The 27,634-nt window shown below is 61.8% G+C and overlaps 1 protein-coding gene across 1 annotated transcript in view; it reads right to left on the minus strand.

The window, feature by feature from the left end:
• Nucleotides 1-27,634, minus strand: part of COL5A1 (collagen type V alpha 1 chain) — a 148,248-nt gene that overhangs the window by 40,012 nt on the left and 80,602 nt on the right. Inside the window, 20 exon segments of the mRNA XM_070378676.1 lie at nt 2,488-2,541; nt 3,522-3,575; nt 4,059-4,103; nt 5,040-5,093; nt 5,220-5,264; nt 8,575-8,600; nt 8,603-8,627; nt 10,709-10,762; nt 11,352-11,459; nt 13,474-13,527; nt 14,114-14,158; nt 17,359-17,412; nt 17,744-17,788; nt 22,523-22,576; nt 23,530-23,574; nt 23,791-23,844; nt 24,272-24,316; nt 24,840-24,893; nt 25,680-25,724; nt 26,710-26,763. Of these exon segments, the coding sequence (XP_070234777.1) occupies nt 2,488-2,541; nt 3,522-3,575; nt 4,059-4,103; nt 5,040-5,093; nt 5,220-5,264; nt 8,575-8,600; nt 8,603-8,627; nt 10,709-10,762; nt 11,352-11,459; nt 13,474-13,527; nt 14,114-14,158; nt 17,359-17,412; nt 17,744-17,788; nt 22,523-22,576; nt 23,530-23,574; nt 23,791-23,844; nt 24,272-24,316; nt 24,840-24,893; nt 25,680-25,724; nt 26,710-26,763 (1,014 nt within the window).

Raw genomic sequence — 27,634 nt, forward strand, 5'->3', positions numbered from 1 at the left:
GCGGGGAACTGTCCTGCTGGTGTCCCCAAGGCCCCTGGGGCAGGACAGCCGGTTTTATACGGCACCCATTGAAATCCGGACGCAGAGGGGACTTGCCACTTCCACAGTGTGGCAGCTGGGAGGTATTCTTAGCTCGACTCAACAGGAACCGCTTGTTTCTGCTCCGCTCGCTGGCACGGACCCGGCCGCCTGGCTGCTCTGCACACGCTCTCCCCCAGAGGCGAAGCTGACGGCAGAGCAGCACGGGTTTCATTTCCGGCATTCATTTCCACGGAGCTCGGCACGTGCGGACAAGATGCCATCTGCAGGCGCCACGTGATGCCGGGGGAGACGTGCAGATGCTACGCCCGGGAGGCTTTCAGTGGAAACTCTACAGCGTCCGCAGAGGGAAGCGGCTCGTTTAAGGCCACAGCAAGAGCCGCGGGGCCAGCTGCCCACGGGGCTGAAGGGCAAGGACCTCTGACCCAGAGCACGACAGCCAGCGAGTGTGCAGCTGAGGGACACTTGACGCTCAGCCGCTGGACTGTGCAGACCCAGAGCAGAGGCAGCTTCACAGCAGAGTCTGGGAGGGCTCCAGCCGAGCTGCACGCACGGGCCTGGCACGGCCATGGCCGAGGCCGCGCTCCCCGCAGGAGACCTCTGTGCGCTCAGTCGTGTCCGACCCTTGGTGGCCCCCGGGACTGTAGCCCACCGGTCTCCTCTGTCCATGGAGTTTTCCAGAAAGAGTACTGGAGTGGGCAGCCATTTCCTACTCCGGGGGATCTTCCCAACTCAGGGATCGGACCTGTATTTCTTGTGTCTCCGCCTCAGCAGGCAGATTCTTTACCACCGACCAGCTGTGAAGCCCCCATACTACACTTAATCTTAGCCGCAAGGCCAGCAGCCTTTACAGGGTCAGAAACAAGGCATGCTGGACAGATCGACGGCATCTCCCCTGCTCGGGGGGCTGGGCAGCAGTGCCCACGTGGAGGCAAGGAAGGCCTGCGTGTGGTCCGCCGGGGGACACCCGCGCCAGCTGAGGCCGGGGTCCATCTCAGCGCCTGTGACGAGCGGGCTCTGGGCTCGCATGTAGGAGGTGCTATGATCTCTTGTGTTTCCAGTTCTCTAACAAAAGCACAGGTCATGACCCCGAGGAGGGCCTCTCTGCAGGGCATCTGGACTGACCCCTGGAGGACGCGAACACCCCAGGCGGGCCCAGATGGGGGTGCCCCTGAATCTCCGGGGCAGCCAGGCCTGGTGGGGGGGGCAGGAAGAACCTGCCCTGCTTTGCCAGCAAAACAAGCTGCTTAATCACTCTGCCAGACTCTCCCCAGAACGAGGCAGAGGGGAGAGTGCGCACCGTGAGACGAGAAGCCTTCCATCCGATCTGCTCAGGAGAGCACTGGAGAAAAGCCTGCAAAGCTGGGGGTGCTTTAGTTTTTCTCCAGAAACAAAAGAGCAAAGCGAACTCTGTTTTCGGCCACAGAGCACCAGGACGGCACATGTAGGGGACTCTTCATCACCACGAGCCAAAAAGGGACCCGGGGATGTTTTTAAGCAGCACCAAGACGTATTAAGTGTGCTGTTAAGGATCACACTTCTCAAGGGGACGGCTCCTCCTGGGAGAGTCAGAGGTCTCTGACCACGTGGACGCCGGATGCAGACACAAGGGGGCCTTCCCGTGGGCCAGTCCCCACCACTATGGTGGCCAGAAGGTCACCAGGCGCTGCGAACCCCAGCTGTCCAGAGCGGGAGCCCCCAGGTCACAGGGTGCCCACGCCCTTCCCAGGGACAGGCCTGGGGGGACTCAGCATGAAGCTCGCTTGAATCCCCCGTGGCTCCTGGGACCAGGAAGTGACCCCAGTGCTTTTTCTAGAACTAAAAAACGTGGGCGTCCATTAAGTCCAGCTGTCAAAGACTGTGGCGGCCGCTGCTACAGGTCAGGGCAAGGCCAAGCTGAGCCCTGACAGCAGACGCTGGCCCTGAGCACGGCCAAGGGCCCAAACTCCAGCCCGACCGGCCGCCTGCCCCCTTACTGAAAAGGGCACTTGGGGGAAGCCGTCTGGCTCCCTGCCATCCCCCCGAGGCCAGAAGGGCCGGGACAGACAGGGCTGGGGGTGGCATAAAGTAACCGGAAAGCTGGAAACAGAGGACCTGCCCAAGGAGTGTCCAGTTCAGACGCACGTGGCATGCGCTGGGCCGCACTCCGACCCTCCCGGGGAAGGCAGGGGCCACTCCTCTAGGTTCCGTTGGCGTCACGATGGTTGCACGTGTGACCTTGGGCCAGGCTGCCCAGGACGGCTTGAAGCCGACACCTGCCCTCACACACAGAGGCCAAGGGGCTGCTCGGAGGCTGTGGAGCTCCCTCCAGAGAGGGCGCATCCCGCGGCCACAGGAGCCGGCCGGCCCTCGGGGGGCTTCCCAAGGCTGAGCCTCAGCCTTGCCTGAGCCGACCGGCAGTGACGGTCGGGCGCGGCGCCCACATCCCCCGGCGCTGCCCATACTCACCGTCTCGCCTCGCTGTCCAGGGTGCCCCGGGAGCCCGTCCTTGCCTGGGGGCCCCTGCAGAAAGCAAAGAAGAGAAGCTTCATCTCATCCCAAGACACACACATCTTCAGGACTTTGTGCCACCCCAGAGGACAAAAGCTACCATTTCAGTTCCAAGGTGATGACGGCAAAGTCACAGTAACAACCACTCCTGGGAGCCCGGGTCTGGGCTCCACCCCCTTGAACCCTTACATCCACCCTGAGGGTCACTGTCGTCTCCCACAGGGAGAAGCCAAGGCGTCAGCAGCCCCTGAGGCCCGGCCGCAGGAGGCACTGGGCCCAGGTCCATGCAGGGCAGAGGTCGAGCTCCTTCCTAACCCCCGTGCCCACGCGCGTCCCAATAGGCAGCAACTCCTGCGATGAGGGGCTTTTCCTTCTTAGAGGAAATACACTGTTATCTGCTGCGAGCTGAGCTGTGCCTCTCCCCACCACCACCAGGAAAAACAGGTTGAGGTCCTAACCCCCTGAAGCTGCGACCCTGGCCTCATTTGGGAACAGGGTCTCCGCAGACGGGATCAGGTCAAGGTGAGGTCTGGCTGGGTTAGGCTGGGCCCTCATCCAGAGTAGAGACAGAGAATGTGAGACACAGGAGGAGAGAGGAGAAGGCCAGGCAAAGATGCAGGCAGAGTGGGGCTGGGGGTCCATGAGCCCAGGGGGCCAGGGGCTGGGAGAGGCCTCCGGGGGAGGCATGGGGCCCCGGCCCCGGGAGTTCGGGCTCTGGCCTCCAGATGGAGAGAACGCGTTTCTGTGGTTTTAAGGCGCTGGGCTTGTGGCCATTTGTCGTGACAGCACTACCACCCTGACTCAGGGCCGACTGGACAGTCATGATGGTCTGATGACAGAGGGGTCCGTGCGCCCCAAACTGCCCCTCTAGCCAGAGCTCCTGGGCTGGCTCCCCTCCCCTGAGCCCGCTGCCTGGAGGCCAGAGCCCTGGGGAAAGATCAGCGTCTCCGGGACACCCTGGACAGGCCCCACAGGGAAAATGCGGTACTCACCGGGGGGCCCTTTGGTCCAGGGAACCCTGTGGGTCCTTGGGGTCCGTTGGGTCCCTGGGGACAGACAAGAGTCAGTATGAGGACAGGCATTGCCCCAGCACGTGGGCCCAGCAGCCCCACCATCGGATCTCTGAGAACAGGCACGGTCACCCCTACTCCCCACGACTTTCGAGAAGCTCTTTCCAGCCCTGCCCTCGCCAATGTGAAAAGTAAGTCCGTTACACAAGAAGGTCCCTTGGGGCAGCGTGAGGCCCAGGACTCGGTTTCCGGACATCTCAGCCACCCCCCACCTCAAGCCCCAAGGCCAGGGCCAAGGGGATGGGGTCGTCATCTCCAACCAACAGAAAAGACTTTACTCCCGGGGAAGGCCACCCCCGAGCCACCTCTGGATTTTAGGAACCATCCTCCTTCTCCAGAGTCGAAGGCTGGCCATGCTCTGCCCCGCCCACCCAGGAAGAAACGCTGGGGGCCGCTGAGGGCAGGCAGCTCTCCTGCAGATGCTCCTGGGGGTGTTCCTGGACGCATCCAGCTGCTTACCCGTTCACCTGGAGGGCCGGCCGGGCCATCGCCTCCAGAGTTGCCCTGGGAAGGCAGGGAAAGAGCAAGAAAAGTTTATTATTACTATTTCTGTCATCACTATTTTTGATGAAAAGACTCTGGCCCATGACAGCATCACAGATGCAGCATCACCTGGCACCCCTGTGCCCTCTGCAGTCACCCCTCCTCCATAGGGAGCAGAGCGCGCCAGCCTCGGGTGGTCCTCGCCTCTGCACACACACCCAGTACCGAGCCGGCCTCGCCGGGGCTGAGACACTCCCAGGAGAACGCGCTGCTGCTCTGGGACAAAGGCCAGGCTCCCACCAGGGGCCAAAGCTCACGAGAAGACGGGACGCAGGCTGCGTCCCAGGCCCACCCAGCAGCCTGCAGCAGCTGAGCGTTCAGTCAGCCTCCGGGGGCGCGACTGGGCCCAGAGCTCGTCACGGAGGGACTCGGGCAACCCCCGGGCCCGCCCTGCCCCTGCCTGGCTCGCCACCTCCGCCAGCTGCGGGCCCATCTCCTTAGCAGCAAAGTGCGCTGGAATCACGACCCCCACAGGGCAGAACAGGACGGGCCTGCTGCCTGGCCGAGGTCTGCTTCCACATCGACTGGAGTAGCTGGTGTCAAGGCCCCAGGGTGGGAGAAGAGGCCTTCGAGGTGGGCCTGGACTCTCGCAGGGGTGGAAAGAACTTTCTTTAGAATCCCGGCAAGATGTCTCTTCCAAAGCCCTCTCGAAGAAAAGAAACGAGGCCTCCCCATCAGAGCGGGGGGACATTGGTCCAAAGCCTGGCTGGGCCTGACTTCCACGCTGCGGTGGCCCCGGGTAGCCTCTGTGGTTCGACCTCACCTAACTCAACCAGCTCCTTCTTAAATACCCCCAGGAAATCTTCTTTCATTCTTTCATATTTTGCAGCGGAGAAGGCCGTGGGGCCCCCTCCGTGGGGGGTCAGGCCGGGGCCGCAGGGGAGACCACATACGCACCTTGGGGCCAGGCTTGCCGGTGATGCCCCGTGGGCCTCTTTCACCGCGTGGGCCCTGAACAAACAGAAGAGAGGACAGGTGGACCCCAGCCCTGCGCGCGCGACGCCTTCATCCCCCTCCCGCCAGGCAGGCGCCCCACCACCACGCCCAGTCTGGAGGCCGCCCTCCGCCCAGGGTTACCGTCGGGCCTCGCTGCCCCCGTGGTCCCGGCTTCCCAGGGGTGCCCTGCAATCAGAGAAGGGTGTCGGTCAGTCACGCAGCACGCCTGCCACTGAGTGGGTGATGCAGAGCCCACTGGAAGTCAAGCTAGAAAAGCCCGCCCTTGTCTTGGCTTGAAAGGAAGCCCTCTCAGGGTGGCAGGATGCACCCCTCAGGCAATGCGCCCAGCCTCACGTGTCTGCAGAGGGCCTTCTGAACCCCAGCTCCCTCTGCTGCCCGAGGGATGCTCACCTCACTTCTCTGGTGTCCTCCCCTCAGAACATCCACTCCCTGCCCTTCCCTCCCCCACCCAACCTTCCCTCTTCATCTCTCGCAGCAGTGGAGGTGGGGAGGAATCATTATTACGAGAGGAGAAAGCCAACCCCTCTCATACATAATTTACTTCCGCTACAGTTAAGGATATTAGCCATTAAATTTTCAACAGGCTCTGCAGACAAACAAACCTGCAATTTAATATATAAATCATATATCCCAGCGTCATTTGCTTCTCTTCTAATAGAATTTAGACTCCTTCTCTCTGTTGTTTTGCATTTTCCAAACCACGGAAAACAAACGCACCGCAACCTTTTTTCCCCAAAGCAAAGACGTAATAGCTGTAAGTGCAGTTTACCGACAGCGCGTGCGAGTAACGGATTGATCAAGGCCCATCTCCACTGCCTCTCCATTCATCTTCCGGAATTATTATTTTTTCCCTGGTTTCTAACGACGAAGCCCCAGATGGATCTGCATTGCTAAGGACCACCTAAAACATTTCCTCTCACCATCTTTCACTCATTTGCTGCCAGAATCAAAACTGCTTTCCAGAGCCTCCCGTTTTGAAAGGAATTTAATAAAACCGTTTATGATGAGGAGGTAATGATGGAGCTTTTAAACGATGCACGCTGGTCTCCCTGCTTCCGTTAGGCGGCGGCGTCTCTTGGCTTCAAATAAATATTTGCTGACGAGAATTAATGAAACATCTGCTTTCTTCAACTGATGGGCTCCCGCCAGCGAGACACCGTGGCCCACCCCCCGGGTGACTTCCTGGCATCAGTGGGTAAGTCCAGCTGGCACGTCAGCTCATGCCAAGCCTCCATCCAACAGCAAGACCTGCATCACGATTCCGATCCTGCAGCCTGACCAGCTCTCGGTTCCAACCTAAACAAACTGCCCCAGCCTCAGCCTCGGATTCCGTCGGCCTCCCAGGCGGCACCAGCCTTCCCAGGTTTGCTGTTAAACGGAGCCAGAGTCTGCACCCTGGTGACGGAGGCCGCTGGACAGAAGACGCCCCACTCATGGCCTCCTCAGCAAATCTCCCGTGAGCACCTGTCCGCCTGCCCTTGCAGGGGAGGCAGGGGCCCTCCCAGAACTGGCCTCACTAGAGTCGAGATGCCCTAAGCTGGCGATGGAAGCTTTGGGCTGCAGGAGGTATTGCTAAGGGGCTGGCTCTTCCCAAGCCGGTCTGGCAGGGACCCTGCCTTGGCCCGGGATGCAGGCCAGTGATAGGGACAAGCCATCAGTGGTCACGTGACAGCCAGCTGTACGTGGACCTCCCGGCCAGCAGTCTGCCGGCCCAGCCAGCCCCTCCAGAGAGGCCGGGACGAGGCGGACGGAAGACCTGCCGGCTCTCAGGCAGCCCAGATGCAGGGGCACACGCGTGTCAGCACACACGCCACCTGTCACGTCCAGTATCCCAGCCCTCAGACGCATCGGCAAAGTCCCGAAGTAGACGTTTCTTTGAGGTGTCCAGGCTTCAGGCCCCGTGAACCAAGCTGGACTCTCAGACCAGGAGCGAGTCCCCGGTCCCAGGCCCTCTGCTTTCCAACCACCCATTCGCAGTGACGACCTCGGTGGCTGCGTGCCAATGCCCTGGAACAACGGCGTGTGGGGGCCGGGGGAGTCCAGGCACCTGCCCGGCCTTCTCAGTTTGGGGGTGGAATGGCTGAGAGGCGGGAGAGGGGAGCAGGGCTTGGAGTGGAGTGCCAGTCCCGGGGCCACAGCCAGGCCTCCGCGGCGTCCCCAGCCTGGCTCCTCCATGCAAAGCAGTGGTGGTCACATCACAGGCCCCCGTCAGCTTTCATGACCCCTCCTGGGGATTCTCCTGGCAACGTGGTGTGGAAGGCCCTGTTCTCCAGCACCGGGGCTGCCTGCTCTGTGGCTCCGAGTTTCCTCTGCTTTTACAGACCCTGGACTACTACTTTCCACGAGTGACCGCCTTTCCCCAAGACGTTAGTCAGACTGTCCCCACCAGGAAGAACGAGACAGATAGGTAGGCAGGTGGCTGATAGACACACGGACAGATGTAAGTACAGATACAGACACGGACACGACACGGACACGGCATAGATAGGAACACTCAGGTGTGTAACTTAGGACACAATACAGACGGGACACAAACATGCAGACACAGACAGGCGTGTAGACACGTCTAGACACCAATACACACAGACAGAGTGTGGTCGCCCTGTGTCACGCTTGCACTCAGGAAGCCCCGTTTTCTCTTCCTGAATCTGGCAAACACGTCCATTTACGTGGATTGTGGATGGCTTTAGGTCTTCCCCCGTGCTTTCTAGAGATCGCACTGTCTCAGCTCAAAGACAGTAACGGTAGCTGGAATGAGCACTTAACAGGGGCAGCTCGTCCGTCTGGGCAGGGAGGACCCGCCCAGGCCTGCTCTGCACACCCCACACGCCTGTGGTCAAGGCCGCTGGGAGTCCAAAGGCCCAAGCGGCCCTTCTGATCCCATTCACCAAGAGCAGTGCTCAGGCTGCCTTGTGTGACGCCGCGAAGGGCAGTTCCCGCCGGAGGCCTGGGGTGGGGAGGCTGGGGGACGGCCCCGCAGTCTGGGCCCTCGGATCACCTTCACACGCGATGACAACGGACGGAAGCCAGGCCCACTGCCCCCCGGAGGGTGTCCAGTGACACGGCAGCCCAGGCAGAGGAGGGGCGCACCTGGACCCCGGATGAGGGGCTCACTGAGACGTCAGCACAGAGCGAGGGCCTCTCCCGCCTTTTTTTAAAATGAGTCACTTGGGCTGCAAGAGAAGAGTCTGGGTTTCGCCAGTGACCTGAGAGCTGCTGCAATCGTGGTGAGCGTGAGAAAGAGCCGTGTCCTCCACACGCCTCCCTCTCTGGCCGGCTGCCTGATCTACCGCACTCCCGCCCAGCCCAGCGCTCCGAGAGCCGCCAGTGCGTCGCGTAAAGACTGAGGTCAGCTGTTCTGGAAAGCAGTTCTGGCAGCAAAGTGGGTGAGAAATAAACATGGTGTGCGGAGAACAGACTCGCTAACACCGAGGCAGCAGACAAGCTGCCTGCGCAGAGGCCAGGCGGTCCTTACCCTGCCTCCCTTTTCTCCGTTGGCGCCGGAAATCCAGGAAATCCGATAGAACCCTGCAAGAGAGTTCACGAGGGAAGAAGCGTCAGAGACTGACCAGGGACGAGCCGTGCACTGTGCCAGCTGGAGGACGAGCCTGCCGGAGTCCTCAGCCCCGGGTCAGACGCCCCACCACCACCCACCACTCGCCACCCAGCCACCCACCGTCCACTACGCGCCCATCCACCCCCCATCCATCCATTCATCCTCCATTCACCCATTCACCACCTACCCACCCCTCATCCACCCACCGTCCATCCATCCACACACCCCCCACCCCCATCCATCCATCCCCCACCCCCACACCCCATCCATCCCCCTTCCCGCCATCCACCCCCCATCCACCCACCATCCGTCCGCCCATCTGTGCACCCAGCCACCTTCCATCCACCCTCCCGTCTACCCATCCATCATCTATCATCCATCCACCCCCTCGCCACCCCCCAGCCACCTACTCAGTATTTCCTGAGCATCTCACAGACTCTGAATCTAAAATTCAGAACTGAATCCTAACCATGCTTCCCCTTCCCCCCTCTCTCCACACCCTCCTCTCACACACCCATGTCTGCAAAACACTGGTGTTTGGGAAGAAAAGAGCCTGTGCCACCGAGATGAGCCGGGGGTGGTGTGTGACTCTCACATTCGTGGCATTTGCTTTTTGCGCCTTGTTGTCATGTTTTATCTTCTCACAACACCTCTAAATAAAGCACGGCAGCTTATAAAGTCAAAAACGAATGCAAACGTGCGCCCCAGCCACGGCATCGCGCGGCTCCTCCAGTTCTAGATCTTCACAAGGTGCACGTGGGCAGGTGAGCACGCAGGAGCTCCGACTGAATAAATATCCAAACACCCCCTATGTGAGCTCCTGGTGACACTGTCCAAATCGTTTGCTGAGTCCGTCTCTACTCTCCACCTGGCTTAAAAGCCTGACCTGAATGCGTGCTTAGCCCAGGATGAGTTTACTGATGCTACTCAGCTTGGCCAGCCCACCCGTGTGCCTGCCTGCTGATGCAAAGAGGAGGAGGAGACTGGACCAAGATTGCGGTGGGAAAACCAGGGGTGCTGGCTTCACGGCTCTCGGCTCAGGAGCGGGGTCAGCGCCCCAGGACCATCCAGGCTGCCCAAGCAGCTTCAGGGTTCTCCCCCTGCCTTTACGAAAAGCTGCCTGAACTTGATCTATAACCCCCCACCTCGTCTCTCCCAAACTCCTCCTCTCTTTCCCTTCTCCCCCTCCCCAAATGGACACGCATTTCAGGAGAGAAAACGTGTCCATCAGGGTCTCTCCATACAAGTACTGCGGTCAGTGGGCACGTCGCTAACAGACATGAAGCAAAACGATTTCATGGCAGATGAGTCCCCTCCGAGTGGCGGCTGTGGGCTCACCCGCCAAGAGGGGAAGCTCGCCCTTCCCCAGGGAGGACTGCTGTGGGCCCTGCCATCAGCCACGTGGGAACACCTAGGGCTGCAGCCCAGCCCGCGGGCCCTGCCTCTGCTAACAAGGAGGGCGTCCGGAGGCTTGAAGCCTGAGGAGGGCAGGATGCAGACACAAACCCGACAGATCCGTGAGTTCTCTTTTGCTGTTAATTACATCTCTAGTGCAGGCAGCTGGCAACTTTTTAAGGAAGAACCATGAATAATAAAAGGTGAGACAGAAAAAATGGTTTAAGTGATTTGCAAAGCCTCAAGGAGCTGTTTCACATAACATAGAGCATGATTTCCACTAAGACAGTCTTCGTCTTCCTTTTATGCTCAGTTATGAGCAAATAACCTCTGAATTTCCAGGGAGAATTAACTCTGCGGGAGGTACACAGCTCTGGGTGTGGAGAAACCAGTACACAAAGTCCCTGAAAGGCCAGAGGGGCTGAGGACTCAGACGTGCAGCCCAGGATCTGCCTCTCTGAAAGGCTCACCTAATTCTCCCGGGCTCTCCTTCTGACTCAGCCAAGTCACTGCAGAAGGCTGTGAGTGGGGCAGACCCAGGACACGGCCACCGTGACCTTCTGCTTTGTCACAGCAGCTACGCAGGGCGGGGCAGGTGGGTGACAGCGTGCAGGCTGGGGAGACGCCACAGGTCAGACCTCACCAGGTTGTACGTTACCTTTGGCCCCTGTCTTCCTGGGTAGCCTGGCAGTCCTGGGACTCCGAGTTTGCCCTGCGGAGAGAAAGAGGTGCGTCACGAGCTGGCCGGCCCTGCTTGGAACAGAGAGGAAGCCGGCGTGTGTCGGCAGGGGAACTGGAGCAGGGTGCAGACTTCACGGCCTCCAGAGAGAGCCTGTCTGTCCTCCTGGGATGGTGTCCTCCCCAGAATCCCTGCCTGGTTTGGAGCAAGGCCCCTCGAGCAGGAATGGACACCCCTGCTGAAGCCAATGGGTGGAGGCTGATGCCCCACGTATGAGAAAAGCGCTCTCTGTCTGTGGGGTTTTGCTCAATCCTTCTGTTGAAGCGTCCCAGCCTTGGGGCCGGACGGCAGAATGTTTGGGCTAATTGTGAGCCCGTTCCTGTGCAGGGGCTGGGGAAGGGGGTGGGGGAGCAAGATGAGGGGGGCGGCCCCCCGCAGGTATAAGAGCAGCTGTCAGGAGCCCCCACTCCCAACCCTGAGCTTAGGGAACGCCCCCAGGAGCGGGTGCAGTGGCCCAGCAGGCCGGCCCGTGTCAGGATGCACACCGACCCCGCCTGGGGCTCTGCCTGCCCGACCCGCCGCCTGGACGCCCCGGGCCATCGGGAGGGCCCGCGTCACGTACCTTCTCCCCAGGGGGTCCCAGAGGACCAGGGTCGCCGTTCGGACCGCCTCGCCCCTTGGGACCTTCAGGACCGTCCTCCCCTCTGGGACCAGGTGGGCCGATCTCCCCCTGCAGGTCAGAAGGAGGAGGTGAGGGCGTCGCCCACAGACTGCAGTCCGCAGGGGTCCCCCACCGTCTGGGAGCAAGGAGGGGTGGCAAGCGTCGCTGGCCTGGCTCAAGCAGACCAAGCCCCGTCCCGGCCCTGGGAGGCTTCGGCGCCCACTCTCTGGCCCACGGCCCCCTCTTTTCCCAGCGGCCTTCGGTCGAGCACCTCCTGGCTGAACTAGGAGCTCTGACCTGCTGTTTCCCCACTGGGCAGGGGCGGGGGCGGCGGGGAGCGCTGCCTTCTTCTCCCGAAGCCCCGGGAGGTCCCAGAAAGGCCCAGGAGCGCAGCCGACTGCAGCCTGACAGTCAGCGCCCACGGGAGACCCACAGGCTGTGTCCAGAGACTGAAGGGCGAAACGCCGCCTCACTGGCTCTGCCACGTACAGGCGGGGAGGCCTGAGCCACCAGGAAGGGGGCCTTGGGGGCCAAGCGAGGGCGGCAGCAGGGGCCCGGCCGCGGAGTGCCCGCCTGGCCTCGCCGTCTGCGTGGGCCCTCCTCTGATCCCCGATGTCCAGGAGCAGCTGCAGGACAGCTGTGCAAACCCCCCTTAGAAACGTGCGTCGCGGGAATAAAGCCGGCTAACGGCTCCCTCGTTTCTCGGCTCCAAGCTCTCTGCAGGACGAGGACGCTCTGTCCCTAAGCGCTTTGCTCACTCAACCCGAGAATCCTTCCCATGTTTACTGAGCCCTCAGGAAATTAGGAAATGCCAAGCGTTGGCAGAAATGCCTCTCCGGGAGAAATTACGATGGAAGAGGCCCCCTCCCGGCCCCCCGTCCATCCTCAGCCAGAGGCGAGCCCAGGGCACGGCGTGTGACTGGGGGATGGCTTGGGAAAATGTGTGCCTCACGTTGCTGGAAAGGAAGATAAAAGGGGCTTTCACCAGCCAGACAGGGAGAGGCCCTTCAGATGTGGGGAGCCATCACTGTAGAGAAAATTCTAGAAGGACTGTCTTTGGCAGCAGGGTCACTGGGACAGGACTGGGACACGAAGACCTCTCTTTTCTTCCCCTCCTTCTGACGGAGGCCCGGATCCCATCTGCCTGTCCAGCACTGGACAAAGCGCCAAGCCACAGGCCCTCTGGTTCTGGTGGGTTCTGGAACGGCACCTGCGGGCCCGCTCTGGGGAGGACAATCGGGCGGCCAGCCACATGGCAGCCTCATTCCTGCTGACAGCGTCCGTCCAGGTGCCGATGCAGCTGCTGCCTCTGCGGGCCCTCCTGGGGTGCAGGGCTCTGCTCCTTCTGGACTTACTGGGGGGTTCTCCAGAGTGTCCCCACAGCCTCAGGCAGCTGGCCCGCCAGCCCAACCCCCCCAGCATCACCTGGGTCACCCTCCCTTCCATGGAGACTCCGCCACTGGTTTCTGCGGGCACCTGCAGTGTGACACACCCCAGCCTGCTCCCCTGGAGCCGAGGCAAAATATTCACTAAAAACCAGCCAGGCTGTTATAGCCTCAGACAGCCCGGCCCGAGGTCCAGAACACAGGGGCTATGGTTGGGGGTCTGGAGAGCAGCTGAAGAGGTGGTTGGGAGCCCAGACGCCCGAAGGGCTGGTCAGGGAGCCCAGGCCCCAGTCGGGGTGCGGCCCTGCTGGTGACCCCCCAGCAGCCTCAGGCAGGACGCAACCCTCCCTGGTGAGCTGGGCCATTTCTGCGACCCCTTCTCTCTCCCGGACACCTGTTACACTAACGATCCAAAGGCAAATCGCCCGGTCACGTCTGACTCTTTCTGACCCTGTGGACTGCAGCACTGGCCAGGGTACTGGCCAGCAAGAAAAAGCCCCCACTGACTCCCTGATGGATACATGGTGGAGGGGCCAGGTGACCCCACAGGCAGGGTTGGGACCAGGTGTCAGCTGCCGCAGCTCCAGGCTGGGAGCTGGGGAGGAGCTGGCCGCTGCTGGTGGCCAGGAGCCTCCATGGAGGCCTCAGCTCCGTCCTGAGAGGCTGCCCTGGGGCCCCTCCCTGCCCCCAACACTCACCCGATCGCCCTTGATGCCCATGTCTCCTTTGAAGCCTGGGAAGCCATCTTCACCCTGAAGGGGGACCAGAGAGAGCCTCAGTCTAGGGGAGAGAACCCCGCCTGGCTCCCCCCATCCCAGAGCCTCTGGGCCCCACCCCACGGCCAACACGCTGGGTGAGGACTCTGAGCGCCCAGCCCCGGCCCTCGGGAGCTGTGTCCCTGTTAACCCTTTGCCTTCTGTGGCTCTGGCCGGCTCGCAGCAGGAAGGCCGCAGCCCTGGGGGCCCGGCTTCACTGGGTCCCCCGGCCCGGCTCTGCTGGCGCCGAGTCTCTGCCTCATGTGTGCATGACCACGGGCCTGGTAGCAGGTGACAGGTGGATTTGAGGACAGGGAGACCGACAGAAGACCCCCAAGATGGGTGGTGCCGCTACTGATGGCCTCACAGGACGGCCAGGAGGCGCTCTCGGCCAGGCCGGGCTACGGAGGGGCAGGTGGTCAGGGGCGCTCGGTCACCGGGCCCCAAGGTTCACAGGGATCTGCGCACACCGGTGCTGTCAGTGAACTGGGGGCTCCCACGTCAGTGGCCCGTGGTCACTCCGGTCCCCAGGGCGGCCCTCCTGGCTCCTGGCCAGGCCCCGCGGGGAGGCAGGGACACTCACCTTCTCACCCTTGGTGCCCTTCAGACCTCGGATGCCGTCTGCCCCCTGTGCGGACAGAGAGGGTGAGCAGTCATGGTCCAGGCTGAGAGCGCGCCTGGCCCCCAGCACTCGGGAGGCTGAGCGCCCCCGCAGGCAGCCCTCAGCATCCCGGTCTCAGGGCAGAGAGCAGCCCAGGCAGGTGCCCCTCCACCCACAGCCTGCTCTTTTCTGGAGGCAGATGGGCTCAGGTTCCACTCTGTAGCCTGTGACGAGGCCCCAGACCTCTGTCCACTTGGAAATTCGGGGTGATGACAGCCCTCACCCCGTCCCTGCTGGGAAGCCCCAGGGTCTGTGCCTGGCACACAGCAGATTCTCAATAAACAGAGCTGTGTTCCATCTGATGGTCTTCATTCTCTATTACTATTAATACGTGGTCATTATCATAACAGCATCTAACAGCATTAATCACCACCTGGTAACACCAGCCACCCCGTCACTCTCGGTGTATCGGCTGAGCGAGAACCGTCAGGCAGGACCACTCCGAGCCTGCCGGACCAGCTGAAACAGCTCCATCCCGGGGACAGACTTGGCAGCCACGGCCCACCGGCCGGCTGGGTGCGGAGCCCGCCCCGCTGACTGCCCAGGCGGCCTCAGGCCTCCGCCTGCGGGGCCCCAGAGAGGCCGGCCTCCCGCTGGGATCCAGCTGAGCCTGCGGCCAGACCCTTGTGCTGCCGGCTGCCCTCTTGTGGCAAGAACTCCGCTCAGAACCGGCAGCTCTGAGCCTGCGCGCAGAGGCCCTGGCGGGCTGAGAAGAGCTGCGGCGGCCCGGAGGGCTGGCTCAGACAGACGCAGAGAGTGCAGAGCGGGCTCAGCCTGCGCCCCGGGGGGCCGTCCCGGGCTGCTGTCTGCTCCCGGACAGAGGGGAGGCCAGGGACCCTGAAACCCCGATTTCGGGGGGGGGGGTCTGGCACCTGCTCTCTGGCTTGCCCAGCAGGCCAGGTGGGCTTCCCTCCCCACACCCGTCCAGAAAGAAGATGGGGAGACAGAATCGGGGGGATCCCTGCCAGACCTGAAGTTCTATGGCCTCATGACCCATCCGAGGCCAGGGAACGGGGCCAGGGAGACAGAAGACCAGGGCTTCCCGGCCTGAGCGCTGGCGCCTTGGGGTCTGGATGGTTCTTTGTTGCAAGGCTGCCCGGGCACGTAGAGGGTGGAGCAGGCTTGAAGACCGCTGCCCCTCAGTAGCCCCCTCAGTAGCCCCTCCAAGCCATGGCACTCAGAAGCGTCTCCAGGTGTCCCCAGGGGGAGAGACCCCGGGTGAGAGCCCTGGACCAGAACACCCACCACGGCCCTGGTGGCCCAGGGTTTGGGGAGGGAGAGCCAAGGCCACAGAACAGTGGCGGGGCAGGGCCCTCTGGGTCTCCGTCCGTGAGGGCACGGAGGTGGATGGGGCTTCCCAGGCCTGGAGTGTTCGCATGGGGGGCTTCTGCCAGCCCCCCAGCCCCGCGGGGGCTCAGCGAAGGGCCGTGTGCCCTCACAGTGCTCGATGGACCCCTGAGAAAGGGCTAAGTCGGGGGGCGACCAGGGGAGGCGTAAAGGTCAGTGAGGTCAAAGAGCTCAGGGGGCCCCTTTCTAGGGAGGAAGGCAGGACTCAGGGAGGAAAGCGGAGGGCCTCGGTCTCCCACGGCGACGGCGACACTTGGGCCAGCCTGCACCTCCTGGTCACCGCCCTCCGGGCCTCGTCACACCAGGGGCTCCGCGGGTGTTCAAGCACACGGGCATGAGAACCCACTAATCCGAGAAAACAGCGTCCGGCCCTGCTCTCCCTCCCACCCTCCGCTCGCCCGTCTAGCAGGACGGCTTGTGTCTCGGATGAATTCTAATCAGGCCGACGAGATAAGCGCGTTCTCCATGAGCATCTCAGAGTAGACACCTTTCCGGCTCACAGCAGCAGTGCCCGCGGGTGGCTGTGGATCGTGGCTGGCACGGGCTCTTTGTGCAACCGGAATTTGTAAGATAAACATGCTCCGAGCTCACACAATCAGCACGGCTGCTAGATCGCTGCCCTTGTAAACTCATCAGGCAGCGCGCGGGCCGAGGGCCTGCTTGAGAGAGAGATGCTGCTGTCCAAGGTTCCCGACCCGAGGCGTCTCTCTGCCCCTGACCTTGGAACACCTTGACTCCGGGAAATGGAAGCTGGGCCCCCTTGGGGTCAGGATGGGGCACTTGATTAGGGATAAGCGAGTCTAGGATGAGTCCTGAGTCCCACGTGGATTTGAGGGGAGTTGTGGGGAGGTCCCTAAAACATGAAATCTTGGGTTCTCCTTCCTCCACCCCACAGGGCAGGCGTGCACTCTGACATGCAAAACGTTTGAAAGCATAAAGGAGCGTGAACGACACGGGTAGGGACTCCAGAGCTTACGGGCGTGTTCGCGCAAGCCCTCCAAGATAAACAAGATGTTTTATACACGTACATACACAGGATCCTTCACCTCAAATGGCAGTTGTTCTGAAGGAAAGAGCCACCCTTAGCTCTCCTGCGAAGCCTGAGACTGAAGACAGGGCAGCAGCCCCGCCCGAGAAGGAAGGGCTCTCGGTGCTCGCACGCTGGGGGCGCCTGTCTGCCGGGTGCGTGTTCAGAAAGCAGCATCACCGAAGACTAGGCTGCACGGCGCAAAGCAAACGCTCGGCTCGGGGCAAACTGACAGCCTGAGTCTGGGACATGGGGGCCCTGCACTCGTTTAAAGAGGTTCTGGGAGCCTTTCGACGGGTAAGAATAGATGGAGTCTCCCACAGACACCCCCCGCAACAGCAAGGTCTGCCCAGATGTTACTGATGGGGACAGACTCTGTCTCAACGTGCAAACGGCCCAGAAGAAAACGTCCCAAATTCCCAGGCGAGGGCCCTCAGCTCGGTGCCTGGGCTCAGGACAGCTGCCCTGAGGGGCTCCAAGACCAGCAGGCCACTCAACAAGGACGGTAAAACAGCAAGGGCGAAGGGTGCCCCACGTCCTGGAGGCCACCGCCGAGCTGCCCGCGCTGCCCCAGACGCCGGGGGGTGTGCCCTGCTCCATGGGAGCCCCTCCCGGCCCCGGGGGCCCCTCCATCACCCGCTTGGGCTCACATGCTGGGAGCGGATCACCCAGACCAGGGCTGCCCCCGCATGGGCAGGCGGGAGGTCAAAGCGCAGGATCCCTAACACAGGTCCAGCCATGCCCCGCAGTCCTGACCCCGACCTCCAGGAAAACCCCAGGCTGAGACGCTCACCTTGACTCCGCGAGGACCTGGGTAGCCGATTGGACCCTGGGGGCCGGGAGGACCCTGAAACCAGACGGGAAAGTGTGTTAGCCCCATCTTGGGTGGATGACATGGGTTCACTCCGAGCTACCCTGGGTCCTTCCAGCACAAGCCGGAGAGCGGGCCTGCCCCCAGCACACTGCCCTCTCGCTGTGAGCAGAGAGGATGGGTGTCTCAGGCCAGGCCCGAAGGAGGAGACATGCGGGCGTCGTCCAGCTGCACGGGGAAGGGGGGCCTGCAGGGGGTCTTCTCAGGATGGATGCGAGCAGGGCAGGGGTCCCAGATCAGAGAGGGGCCCAGTCCCACCCACCCTGAGGGAGATGCTGGAGGGGCCAGGGGTGCAGCCGGTACCCACCTGCCCTCCCTTCTCTCCTGGAGGGCCTTCTTTGCCAGGGTGCCCCTGTCGGAAAAAGAAGGCTGGTGTTAGTCAGTGGCCGCTGGGAATGCAGGCTTCTCCCACAGCGGTCTCCAGTGTGAGGGTCAGAGCCCGGGTCCCTCCTGTTCCTCCCCGCAGCGCCTCGGTCTCCCCGCCCTTTGGCCCTGACCCTCGGTGGCTTCATCTGTTAACATGGGAATGGTGCCGGGGTGCGGCAACGGCAGGGGACGAGCTTCCAAACCCACAGACGGGCCCCAGCCCCACGGCGCGCCGGGGCCCCGACCCAGCCCGCACCCTGCCTGCAGTGGGCAGGGTCAGTGACAGCAAGGCCATGTGTTCAAGGTCAACCAGCAAAACCACACTAGTGGCCAAGCAAGGACAGAGAAGGGGGACCAGACCTCCCAGGTTCCCAGGCACCCCAGGCCTTCAGTTGTCACCCCAGGTGACCCAGATGGGGAGGGAAGCTGGGGGCAAGGAGAGAATCCGCCCAGAGATGCAGAGCGGGGGCCCCAGGAACCGCTCAGGGCCCTCTCTACCCGGGTGCCATCAAGCCATTCTCAGGAACTTCACCTTCTCTGACTTTCAGACCCAAGCTGGTCACTAAGTTCAGTGCCTCTGAGCTCAGGAGCCAAACACGGATGATAAAAACAGAACCTGAGTGTTCACTGTCAAGAAACAGTGTCCTGCCCCCAAGGGCACCAGTAAAGAGAAGCCACGGTGTGGGGTGAGGATGCTGGCAGGGCAGGGCAGCCTGACTCTAATCCTGGGAACCCCCGAGCTGCTGTGTGACCTTAGGTGAGTCGCTTGCCCCCTCTGGGCGTCCTCTCTCGAGGGTGTATAACGAGAGAGTGGGTTGACTGCTCTCAGCTCGATCCTTCCAAAGTTCTGAGCTCTACCTGTGGGACAGCAGCGTTGCGGGGACGCGGACCTCACCCACTTGAGCACATGATTTGTGTGTGTTCTTTTTAATTTGCGATCATTGTGAACCGGATTTGATGCCACTGCGGACAGCCTGAGGCGGTGGCCACGCGAGGGGGAGAATGCGGAAGTTCCTTTGCTGGAGGGGGTGTGGTGCCCGGGAGCCTGTGAGGACAATCAGGCGCTGGCCGGACCACGCCTGCGGCCGGGCCTGGAGGGGACACGCGGCCGCCCTCCACCTTCCTGAGACGAGGCTCAGCGCCTGCGCCCGGGCCTGGAGGGAACACGCGGCCGCCCTCCACCTTCCTGAGACGAGGCTCACCGCCTGCGCCCGGGCCAGCAGGGCTGCACCTAAGTGTGCCCGGGACACGTCCTGCCCCGGGGTCGCTGGGGAAAGGGGAGGCCTCCTCCCCTGCCACGTGGGCTCTTCCTGGGCCTCTCGTACCGTTTCCACCAAACCTGGAACTTCTCCGTGAAGGGACTGAGGTCACGGGCAGCTGTGGGTGGTGACGGCAGGCCCCAGACACAAACGAACACGGGCCCCACATCTGGGGAGCGAGCCGACCCTCCACCTGGCGATGACCTTACTTACACGGTGGCCCTAAGGACAGACCTGAGGACTTGCTGAGTGCTCCGGGGGTTAAGAATCTGCCTTGCAATTCAGGGGACTCGGGTTCAACACCTGGTCAGGGAACTAAGATCCCACATGTCTTGGGGCAACAAAACCTGCGTGTCACAACTGACCTGATACAGTCAAAAAAAAAAAATTAAAAACAAGAGAATAGACCTGGTCACAGTATTTTGGAACAGATAGTGTAGAAGGACGGATCATTGCCACGACCAACTGTGTTTTAGGGGGTACTGGGTTTTTTGGGGGTATACCAAACAGCTTTCAGGATCAGCTTTCAGGATCAGCTTTCAGGATCTTAGTTCCCCAACCAGAGATTGAACCCATGTTCCTGCCGTGGAAGCGCTAAGTCCTAAGCCCTGAACCGCCAGGGAAGTCCCCACCGTGATTACCGCTGTTGGAATGGAGGCCAGGCTTCTAAGCCGTGTTCCCAGGATGAGAGTGGCTTTGTGGGGGGAGCACAGCCCTCACGTATTTTGAGTGTTTGCAAAAGGAAATCCATCCGAGTCAGAGGGGCCAACTTCCCGCTGTGAAGGGCTGGCCGTCTCCACTCTCTTTCCACTCGCTGATCTCTCCCCAGAATCCCGTAACCAGCAGGATTTTATAACAGAAAAGTAATAAAGCTTAAATTATGTATATTTGATATTTTCTGATTTAAAAAGTAATATATGTTCACTGTAGACAAATGCAAAAATAATAAAGCTTATTTGTATTTGATATTTTTCTGATTAAAAAAGTAATGTATGTTCATTGTAGATAATTAGGCAAGTGGAAGAGAAAATTAAACCCCTTCATAACCTCACCAGGCACGGTGACGGTGGCCAGGGGTGTGATGCAGTGCAGCTAATCTATTTGCTCTGTGCGTTCGCGTGCAAAATTGGCGTCAGAAGACGATTTTTAATTTAGTATTATATCGCGCATCTCCTCCTGTCACTGAATACTTGCTGGAATTTGACTGTTCCTGGCTCTGTAATGTTTCCATGAGCCCATGATTCATTATTCGAACCCTGTCACGTGTGCCTGGAATGACTTCTCGATGAGTCCAGAGCAGCGTCTGCCCTGAAACCTCTCACACTTCTCAGTGGCTCTGAAATCTATCTTCCCTTTCTTCTTAACCCACACCAAGCCAACACCAAGGGGGAGAGGGACAAGTCTCCTCTTTACGGCTGGGACTACGCGATGCCTCTGTAAGGAGAGGCTTCAGACCCTTTGTCTCCTCCCCATTCACCTGTGACAAGGGCTGCGTGGCCCTCAGCCTGCAGTGTTGATGTTCCCCTCAAGGGCTCTCTGTCCCTCTCCCTGCAGCGGACGTTCCCCTCGAGGGCTCCGTGTCCCTCAGCCTGCAGCTCCGACGTTCCCCTGGAGGGCTCCGTGTCCCACTCCCTGCAGCTCGGACGTTCCCCTGGAGGGCTCTCTGTCCCTCTCCCTGCAGCGCGGACATTCCCCTGGAGGGCTCTCTGTCCCTCTCCCTGCAGCGCGGACGTTCCCCTGGAGGGCTGCGTGTCCCTCTCCCTGCAGCTCCGACGTTCCCCTGGAGGGCTGCGTGTCCCTCTCCCTGCAGCTCCGACGTTCCCCTGGAGGGCTGCGTGTCCCTCTCCCTGCAGCTCCGACGTTCCCCTGGAGGGCTGCGTGTCCCTCTCCCTGCAGCTCCGATTCTCCCCTTTTGATCTTTCCCTTTGCGCGTCTTCACTGTTGACCTGGCACAACCACCCCCCTCGCGTCCCTGGTACACTCATATTTTCAAGTGTGACCACTGACTGGGGGAAGAGAAATGAGGACCTGTGAGAGCTGGCCTCCTGACTCCCTGGGCGGGGTGCCCCTTAAAGGCCCCTCTTTCCCCACAGCATCCAACAGGAAACCAGTGACCCCTCAGGGACTCTAGTTGTTGGAGTTTCAACTCAGGAGGGGAACTCCAGGTAAGGTCAGGGGACTGGGGGCCATGCAGCCACCTCCTTCCCAACATGCCGCGTGCTAAGTCACGTCTAACTCTTGTGACTCCACGGATGTAGCCACCAGGCTCCTCTGTCCACGGGATTCTCCAGGCAAGAAGCCTCGAGTGGGTGGCCGTGCCGTCCTCCAGGGGATCTTCCCAGCCCAAGGACTGAACCCGTGTCTCTTACGTCTGCGGCACTGGCAGGCGGGCACTGAGCTGCCCGGGGAGCCCTCTGACACAATGCGCCGTGGGAAACGCCCACAGACGCCCGCCGCTGCAGCAAAGGGAAGCAGCGGCCGGGAGGACGCAGGCCAGCCATGCTCATCATGTCGCCATGTTGCTTCTCTTCCTAATTTTCCAGAAGCAGGTATTTCATCATCAGAAAACACAATTAGGTGTCAATGTATGTGAAAGCACATAAAAGCCATGTTGCAAAATTTTCATCTCTTTGTACCAAACTCACGTCAGAGACTGAGCCTCCTCACCCACCCGAAGCAGCTCAAAACAGGAATGAGACTGTGATCTGTTGGTTCAGATAAGCCTGTGATGGGTGACTCACTGGACCAAAGGATTTTCAGAGAGAAGACAGAAACAGGCCCTGCCCCACGCCAGCCAACCGCCAATCGACGGTTGGCGGGCTGAGCGTCTCAGCTCATTTCTAATGGCGCTATTAACAGAGCAAAATAACTGTGTCTGAAACAATTAATTTTGCTAATCATTCTCTAAAACAGGCTCTCTACTTGGCATCAATTAGATACGCTAAAAATAACCAAGAAGTAAAAAGCCCATTGGCAGCGCACGCGGAGGCTGGTGGGTGCGGACAGGCCCGGCGTTTGTCACTGTCCCGCCCCCTCCCTCGCAGCCTGGCCGCGGGCGGGTTTGTCCCTCACTCCCTGCTTCTAGGCGGCATCTGCTCAGCTCCACAGCTGCGTGTGCACACCCCTTCCCAGTGCGTGATCGCTAAAAATACACGCAGCGCGGGCGACGCACACGAGGCCCGGAGCCCAGCCGCCCTCGTTGCAGCTGAAAGTGCGGGGGGCGTGGGCAGCAGATGCTCCGACGCGTGCAGCTCCCAGCCCGTGATGGAAAGCACGGCCAAAACCCAGTAATTCCTGAGCCAGCAGCGGGGTCTTCATCGAAGGAGCTAGAAGAGGCAACGTGGGCCAGGCACGTAGCCAGCTCCAGAGCTGGGGAGGGGCCGTCTGCCTGGGTTCCCGACCCCCACCCCTGGGTGGGCACGGGCGGGGGATGTGAAGGTTGAGGGGGCCAGGGTACTCACCGGGGGTCCGTCAGCACCAGGCATTCCTGGGAGGCCGGGTTTGCCCAGGGGACCCTAGAACAAACCAGAGACTTCATAAGCCGATGCCCCAGGGTGCCCTTGGCTGCCCACCCTCTCTACACACCCCCAAAGTCACTCTTCAACATATCTGCTCAAAAAGCATTTGCTTAAAAAGGCGGCTCAGAGCTGCCGCTCCTGCGGCCTTCGCCCAAAGACGGCGCACCCTCTGCTATGTCCAGGGCCTTCGGGTTTGGCTACTAGAACAAGACAACCACCCAGTGGAGACAGGAGTGGGGGCTGTGATGCCCTGAGAACTGCCCCCCGGAGGACGTCCTGGATGGTGCCAGCCGGGTGTTGGGTTTACCGGGCACCTGGGGCTGAGCCACAGCCAGGCCAGGGCCCAGGCTGTCTCCCCAGCACGTGGCTCGGGGTGCCCAGGATGTGTTTAGAGTTGGCAAATTTAGCAAAAAGAAAACAAGGCCAACGACAACGAAACAAGTGCCTGCGTGCTGAGTCATGTCGGTCGTGTCCGACTCTGTGCGACCCCAGGGACTGCAGCCCGCCAGGCTCCTCTGTCCATGGGACTCTCAGGAAGAACACTGGAGTGGGTTGCCATGCCCTCCTCCAGGGATCCTCCTGACCCAGGGATTGAACCCAGGTCTCTTCTGCCTCCCGCATCGGCAGGCGGGTTCTTTACCACTAGCGCCACCTGGGAAGCCTAAGAAAATGAGATGCCCGGGTAAACGGATTTCAGAGAACAGAGTCCGAATTTTACTGGGCATCCTGTATCTGTTTTTCTTCCTGAGTCTGGCAACCTTATATCAACGCATAACTAAGGAAGGGAGGCAGGAGGGAGGGACAGGGCCACAGCAGAGCCGGCCGGGCGCTGGCAGGCGCCGTGCCCCCGGGCTGGCAGGCACTGTGCCCCCAGGCTGGCAGGCACAGTGCCCCCTGGGCTGGCAGGGGCCCTGCCGCAGGCTCACCCGCGCCCAGCACAGCCCACCTACCTTTTCTCCTGGAGGCCCGATAGCGCCCTGGGGGCCCGGAAGACCCTGGCAGGGAGAGAGTGAGCAGGAAAGGTCAGGGATTTCTCGAGCCAGAACCCCTCCCCGCCGTCCGCCCGTCATTCCCCAGCCCCGTCCCAGGCCACCTCCAGGCCGCAGGCCCTGCTGGCCGACCGGCAGCGCGGGGGGGCGCTCAGGGGCCACTCAGGCCCTGGGTTCTGTCCCCCAGCTCCCACTGCCCACAACCCCGCCCCGCTCACTCACCTGGGCACCTGGGTTGCCCTGCTGCCCCGGGGGGCCGGGCTCTCCCTGGGGACCCTACAGGAAACACAAGCAGGCATGATGGGGGCTGCGGAGCTCTCGAGCCCAGGCGGGAAGCCAGGCCCGGGGACCCCAGCTGGTGCGGGCGAGGGCACGGCCACCCAGCAGGGACACGAGACGGGAGCCACCGGGAGAAAGGCTCTATTCAGGTCACCCACTTCTGTTACAGGAGACCCACACGACGCGTCTTGGTGGGCGCGGTCACGGCCCCTGCCCTCAACCAGCCCGGCCGGGGGATGAGGACGCCCTGCCCCTGTGTCCCCCGGGCTTGGAACGGGGCAGGGCCTCAGCCCGTCCTCTCCTGCGGGAGGCCCGCACCGTCCATCCCAGCCCCCTCTGTCGGGGTGGCCTGAGTCCCCCTCCCACGCCCTGCGTGGCTGTGACCACCGTGAGGCCATGGTCGGGGCGGGACCCCTGGACTTACCACGTTGCCTTTCGGGCCTGGTTGACCGTCCATTCCCGTCACACCCTGGGTGGCATTGAAACAGAAAAGAATCAACAAAGCTCAACGGGCAAAGCCCAGCGAGCACGGCTTGGTCCCTGCCCATGAGGTCAGAGGATGGCTCGTCCTTCGTGGGAGGGGAAAGGCTTGAGCCCAGATAAATGCTGAGATTGGCTGCAGGTTAATGGGGCTGCTGGGTTCATTGCGGGGGGCACCCTGCGTTCTTGGACAGCTGAGCGGGGGGCCCAGCCCTGGAAAGCCGCCCCCAGACAGAGCCCTGCCCCACCATGGGCTGCTCCTCCCTCGAGGACTGTTCGAGAGGGTCCCGGCCAGCACACGCAGGGAGGAGACGGGCGTCCTGGGGACTCGCCGTGTGTGGAGAAGGTGGAGTGAGCCCAGCCCGCCTCCACGCCTCCACCCGCAGGGCCATTCTCCCCACACCTCACACGGGTGCTGGGCTGGGTGCACAGCTGTCAGCGTGGGGGGCTGCCCGCAGGACTGCAGGGGCACAGCTGGGGGCAGGGACGGGGCAGACAGGCAGGGGACTTACGGGCGGTCCAGGGGGGCCTGGGGGCCCCTTCGGCCCCAGCAGACCTCGCGGCCCCTGCAGGAGAGAAGAGCAGAGACCGTCAGACTCGGCCCAGAATCCCGGCCCCCGCCCCGCCTCCCCTCTCAGCCCCCCAATTCCCGATGTCTCTGCTGCCCGGGGAGTGTGGCCGACACCCCTCCCCGCCTGCTTCCTCTGCTCACCCCACCCCAGCTCTCGGCCTCGGCCCTGGGGACCAGGGGTGAGGGGGGGCCAGGACTGGTCGGGGCTCAGTCCCCATCCCCGGCTGGGTGGGCGCTGCCCCACGCCCTCGGGGGGTCACTGCCTGCCGTCGTGGCCGCTCCCACCCCACACCAGCCGGCGCTTGATTTCAAGGGCCCTTCACTCTGACAGAACCTTCTCAGACGCCGCACAAGAGACAACTGTCCCCACGTCCGTTGCCACTTAAATGTGCTTCACGGTTTTAATACCCACTCACATAAATGTTTTCAGAAGTGAATAACCCAGAAGGCATCGCCTAGGCCCGGCTTAGAGGAGTGTGGTATGGATGAGCCTCCCTGGAGGCTAAGCAGACACCTGGGGGGTGATTCAGTCCCAGCGAGCGGGTGCACGCTGACCCCGGGGCCCTCCATCACAGACCCCGGACCCTGCAGTTCTCTCCCTGACCCAGGCTCAGACCGACTCCTCAGCGCGGCCCTGTTCACCTCCCCGTGGTCCCCCATTCCGTTCCCCAGAGTCCCCAGATTCGTCTGTCTCAAGGTTGAGCCCTGTCTAATCTGGGCCCTGAGTCGATCCGAGAACATCAACGAGAGACACAGAATCCCACCCGGTCTGTGCACTTACGGGCTCCCCAGGCAGCCCTCTGGGCCCGACTTCCCCATCGTCGCCCTGTGTGGGGAAGAGAGGCAGAGATCAGGGACACGCCACGCGGCCTGGGCCCCAGAGAGACGCCCTCCCTTCAGCTCTGCCGGAGCCTCGGCCCGGGGCTGCCTCAGCAAACGCCAGGGCTACTACTAGCCCTTGCGCCAGCAGGGAAGGCCTGGCGCGTCCTACTCCTGGAGGTGAAAGGTGAGGTCATGGCTCACAGACCACAGCCCCGGGCAGAAAACATCCCTGGTTACCTGCCAGGTGCTGAGAGAGACGAAAGATAAACTGCCTGGCAGAAAGCAGACAGAGACGGAAAGATGATGGATGACAGTTACAGCTTTAAAGATAGGCAGACAGACAGACAGACGAGAGATAAACTGATAAGAGATGGGTGATTAACAGATCACAGATGGAGAGATGCACGCACAGATACGTAGGCGGACGACAGGAAATTTAAAGATAGATAAATAGACGTAGCCCACCAGGCTCCTCCGTCCATGGGATTCTCCAGGCAAGAGTATTGGAGTGGGGTGCCGTTTCCTTCTCCAGAGGTAAATAGATAACAGACAGACAGACAGACGGAGGATGGAGGCAAAGCCCAGGCCCCCAGCATCCCTCCCTGCTGGGTCCACACACGCCCATCAGTCTGCCCCACCTCCAGGGCAAGGACAGTCACTTTCGGGGCTCTCTCCGCCTCCCTCCCTCCGCAGAGCCCGCACTCCGCCCCTCGCGGCCTCCATCTGCCCCTCGCTCAGATGCTGAGCTCATCAGCTCCCCTACAATGGCTTTCCAGAGATCACGCCCTGGGGCAACCAGTCAGAGGGCTGAGGACGCCCACATCCGTCAGCTTCAAGGTCCAAGAGCCGTGTCTACCGGAAGGAAGTTGGGTGCAGCTCACTGACGCCCCTGCCTCCCCGCCGCCGACGTGGGTGCTGGCTGCCACCAGCGCCTGCAGTCTTCAGAGGAGACGGGCGGCGGAGCGCCCAACATGCAGTGGGGTACGTACCCTTTCTCCGTCTTCCCCCGGAGGTCCCGGTGGGCCGGACGGGCCAGGGTCGCCCTAGGAAGGCAAGCAGGGTCAGCACCAGCCCCCTGGGCGGGCACGCACGGCTGTCTCAAGGCCCCCATTTCATCTGCTTCTGAGGCTGAAAGTCCCACCCCACTCCCGGGCCTTTCCCAGAGTCACAGAGGACTGTTCGGAAAACACGGTGCCTTCTGGCTCGTTGGGAGGCATGGCTGGCCGGCAGGACGCTCCCCCGGGCTCAAAGTCCTGGAGGCGGGTCAGCTAGGGTGGCACCGAGGTCCCACGGGCACCCCAGGACCCGCGGCAGGGTCCAAGCGGCACCCCGCCGACCTCTCCCTATGAAGCAGGCTGCACCCCAGCCCCATGCTGCCCCCGAAAGGGCCACCGCTCCGCACTGTGAGGGTCAGCGCTGGCCCACTCGGCACCCTGCAGCCTCAGGCCCTGCACACCATTGGCGCTCAGCGCCTGCTCGTCGGTGGCCCTGATCGGGGTCCCCGGGGTGGGGGGTTGGAGAGTGGGCGCAGCAGCTCTGGCTACAGCGCTACAGCCGCTCCCAAGGCAGCACAGGCGTGATGGGTGAGTCGTGTGACAAAGCCAACACGTGTGTGGGCGCTCGTGTGTGCACACGCGTGTGCCGTACACACACGCATGTGCCTGCGTGTCCAGGATGTGCCAAAGCATCAAAGAATTGACAGCATCAGAGAAAACAGGTGAGGGAGGAACCGTCACGGAGCTGCTGGGAGCGTCGGCTGCGGATGCCTGAGTCGCGTCAGACGAGCCGGGCCGCAGCCCCCGCCCCGACGGCCGTTCACAGGGAGGCCACGTGGGGCCGGCCCGCGTCCCGGAGTCGCCCTTTAGTGGTGCAGGGAGTTCTGGCCGCCCCCGCAAGGGCAGCTGTCGGGTTTCC

Source organism: Bos mutus, chromosome 11, assembly GCF_027580195.1.
Source record: "Bos mutus isolate GX-2022 chromosome 11, NWIPB_WYAK_1.1, whole genome shotgun sequence".
NCBI classification, from domain to species: Eukaryota; Metazoa; Chordata; class Mammalia; order Artiodactyla; family Bovidae; genus Bos; species Bos mutus.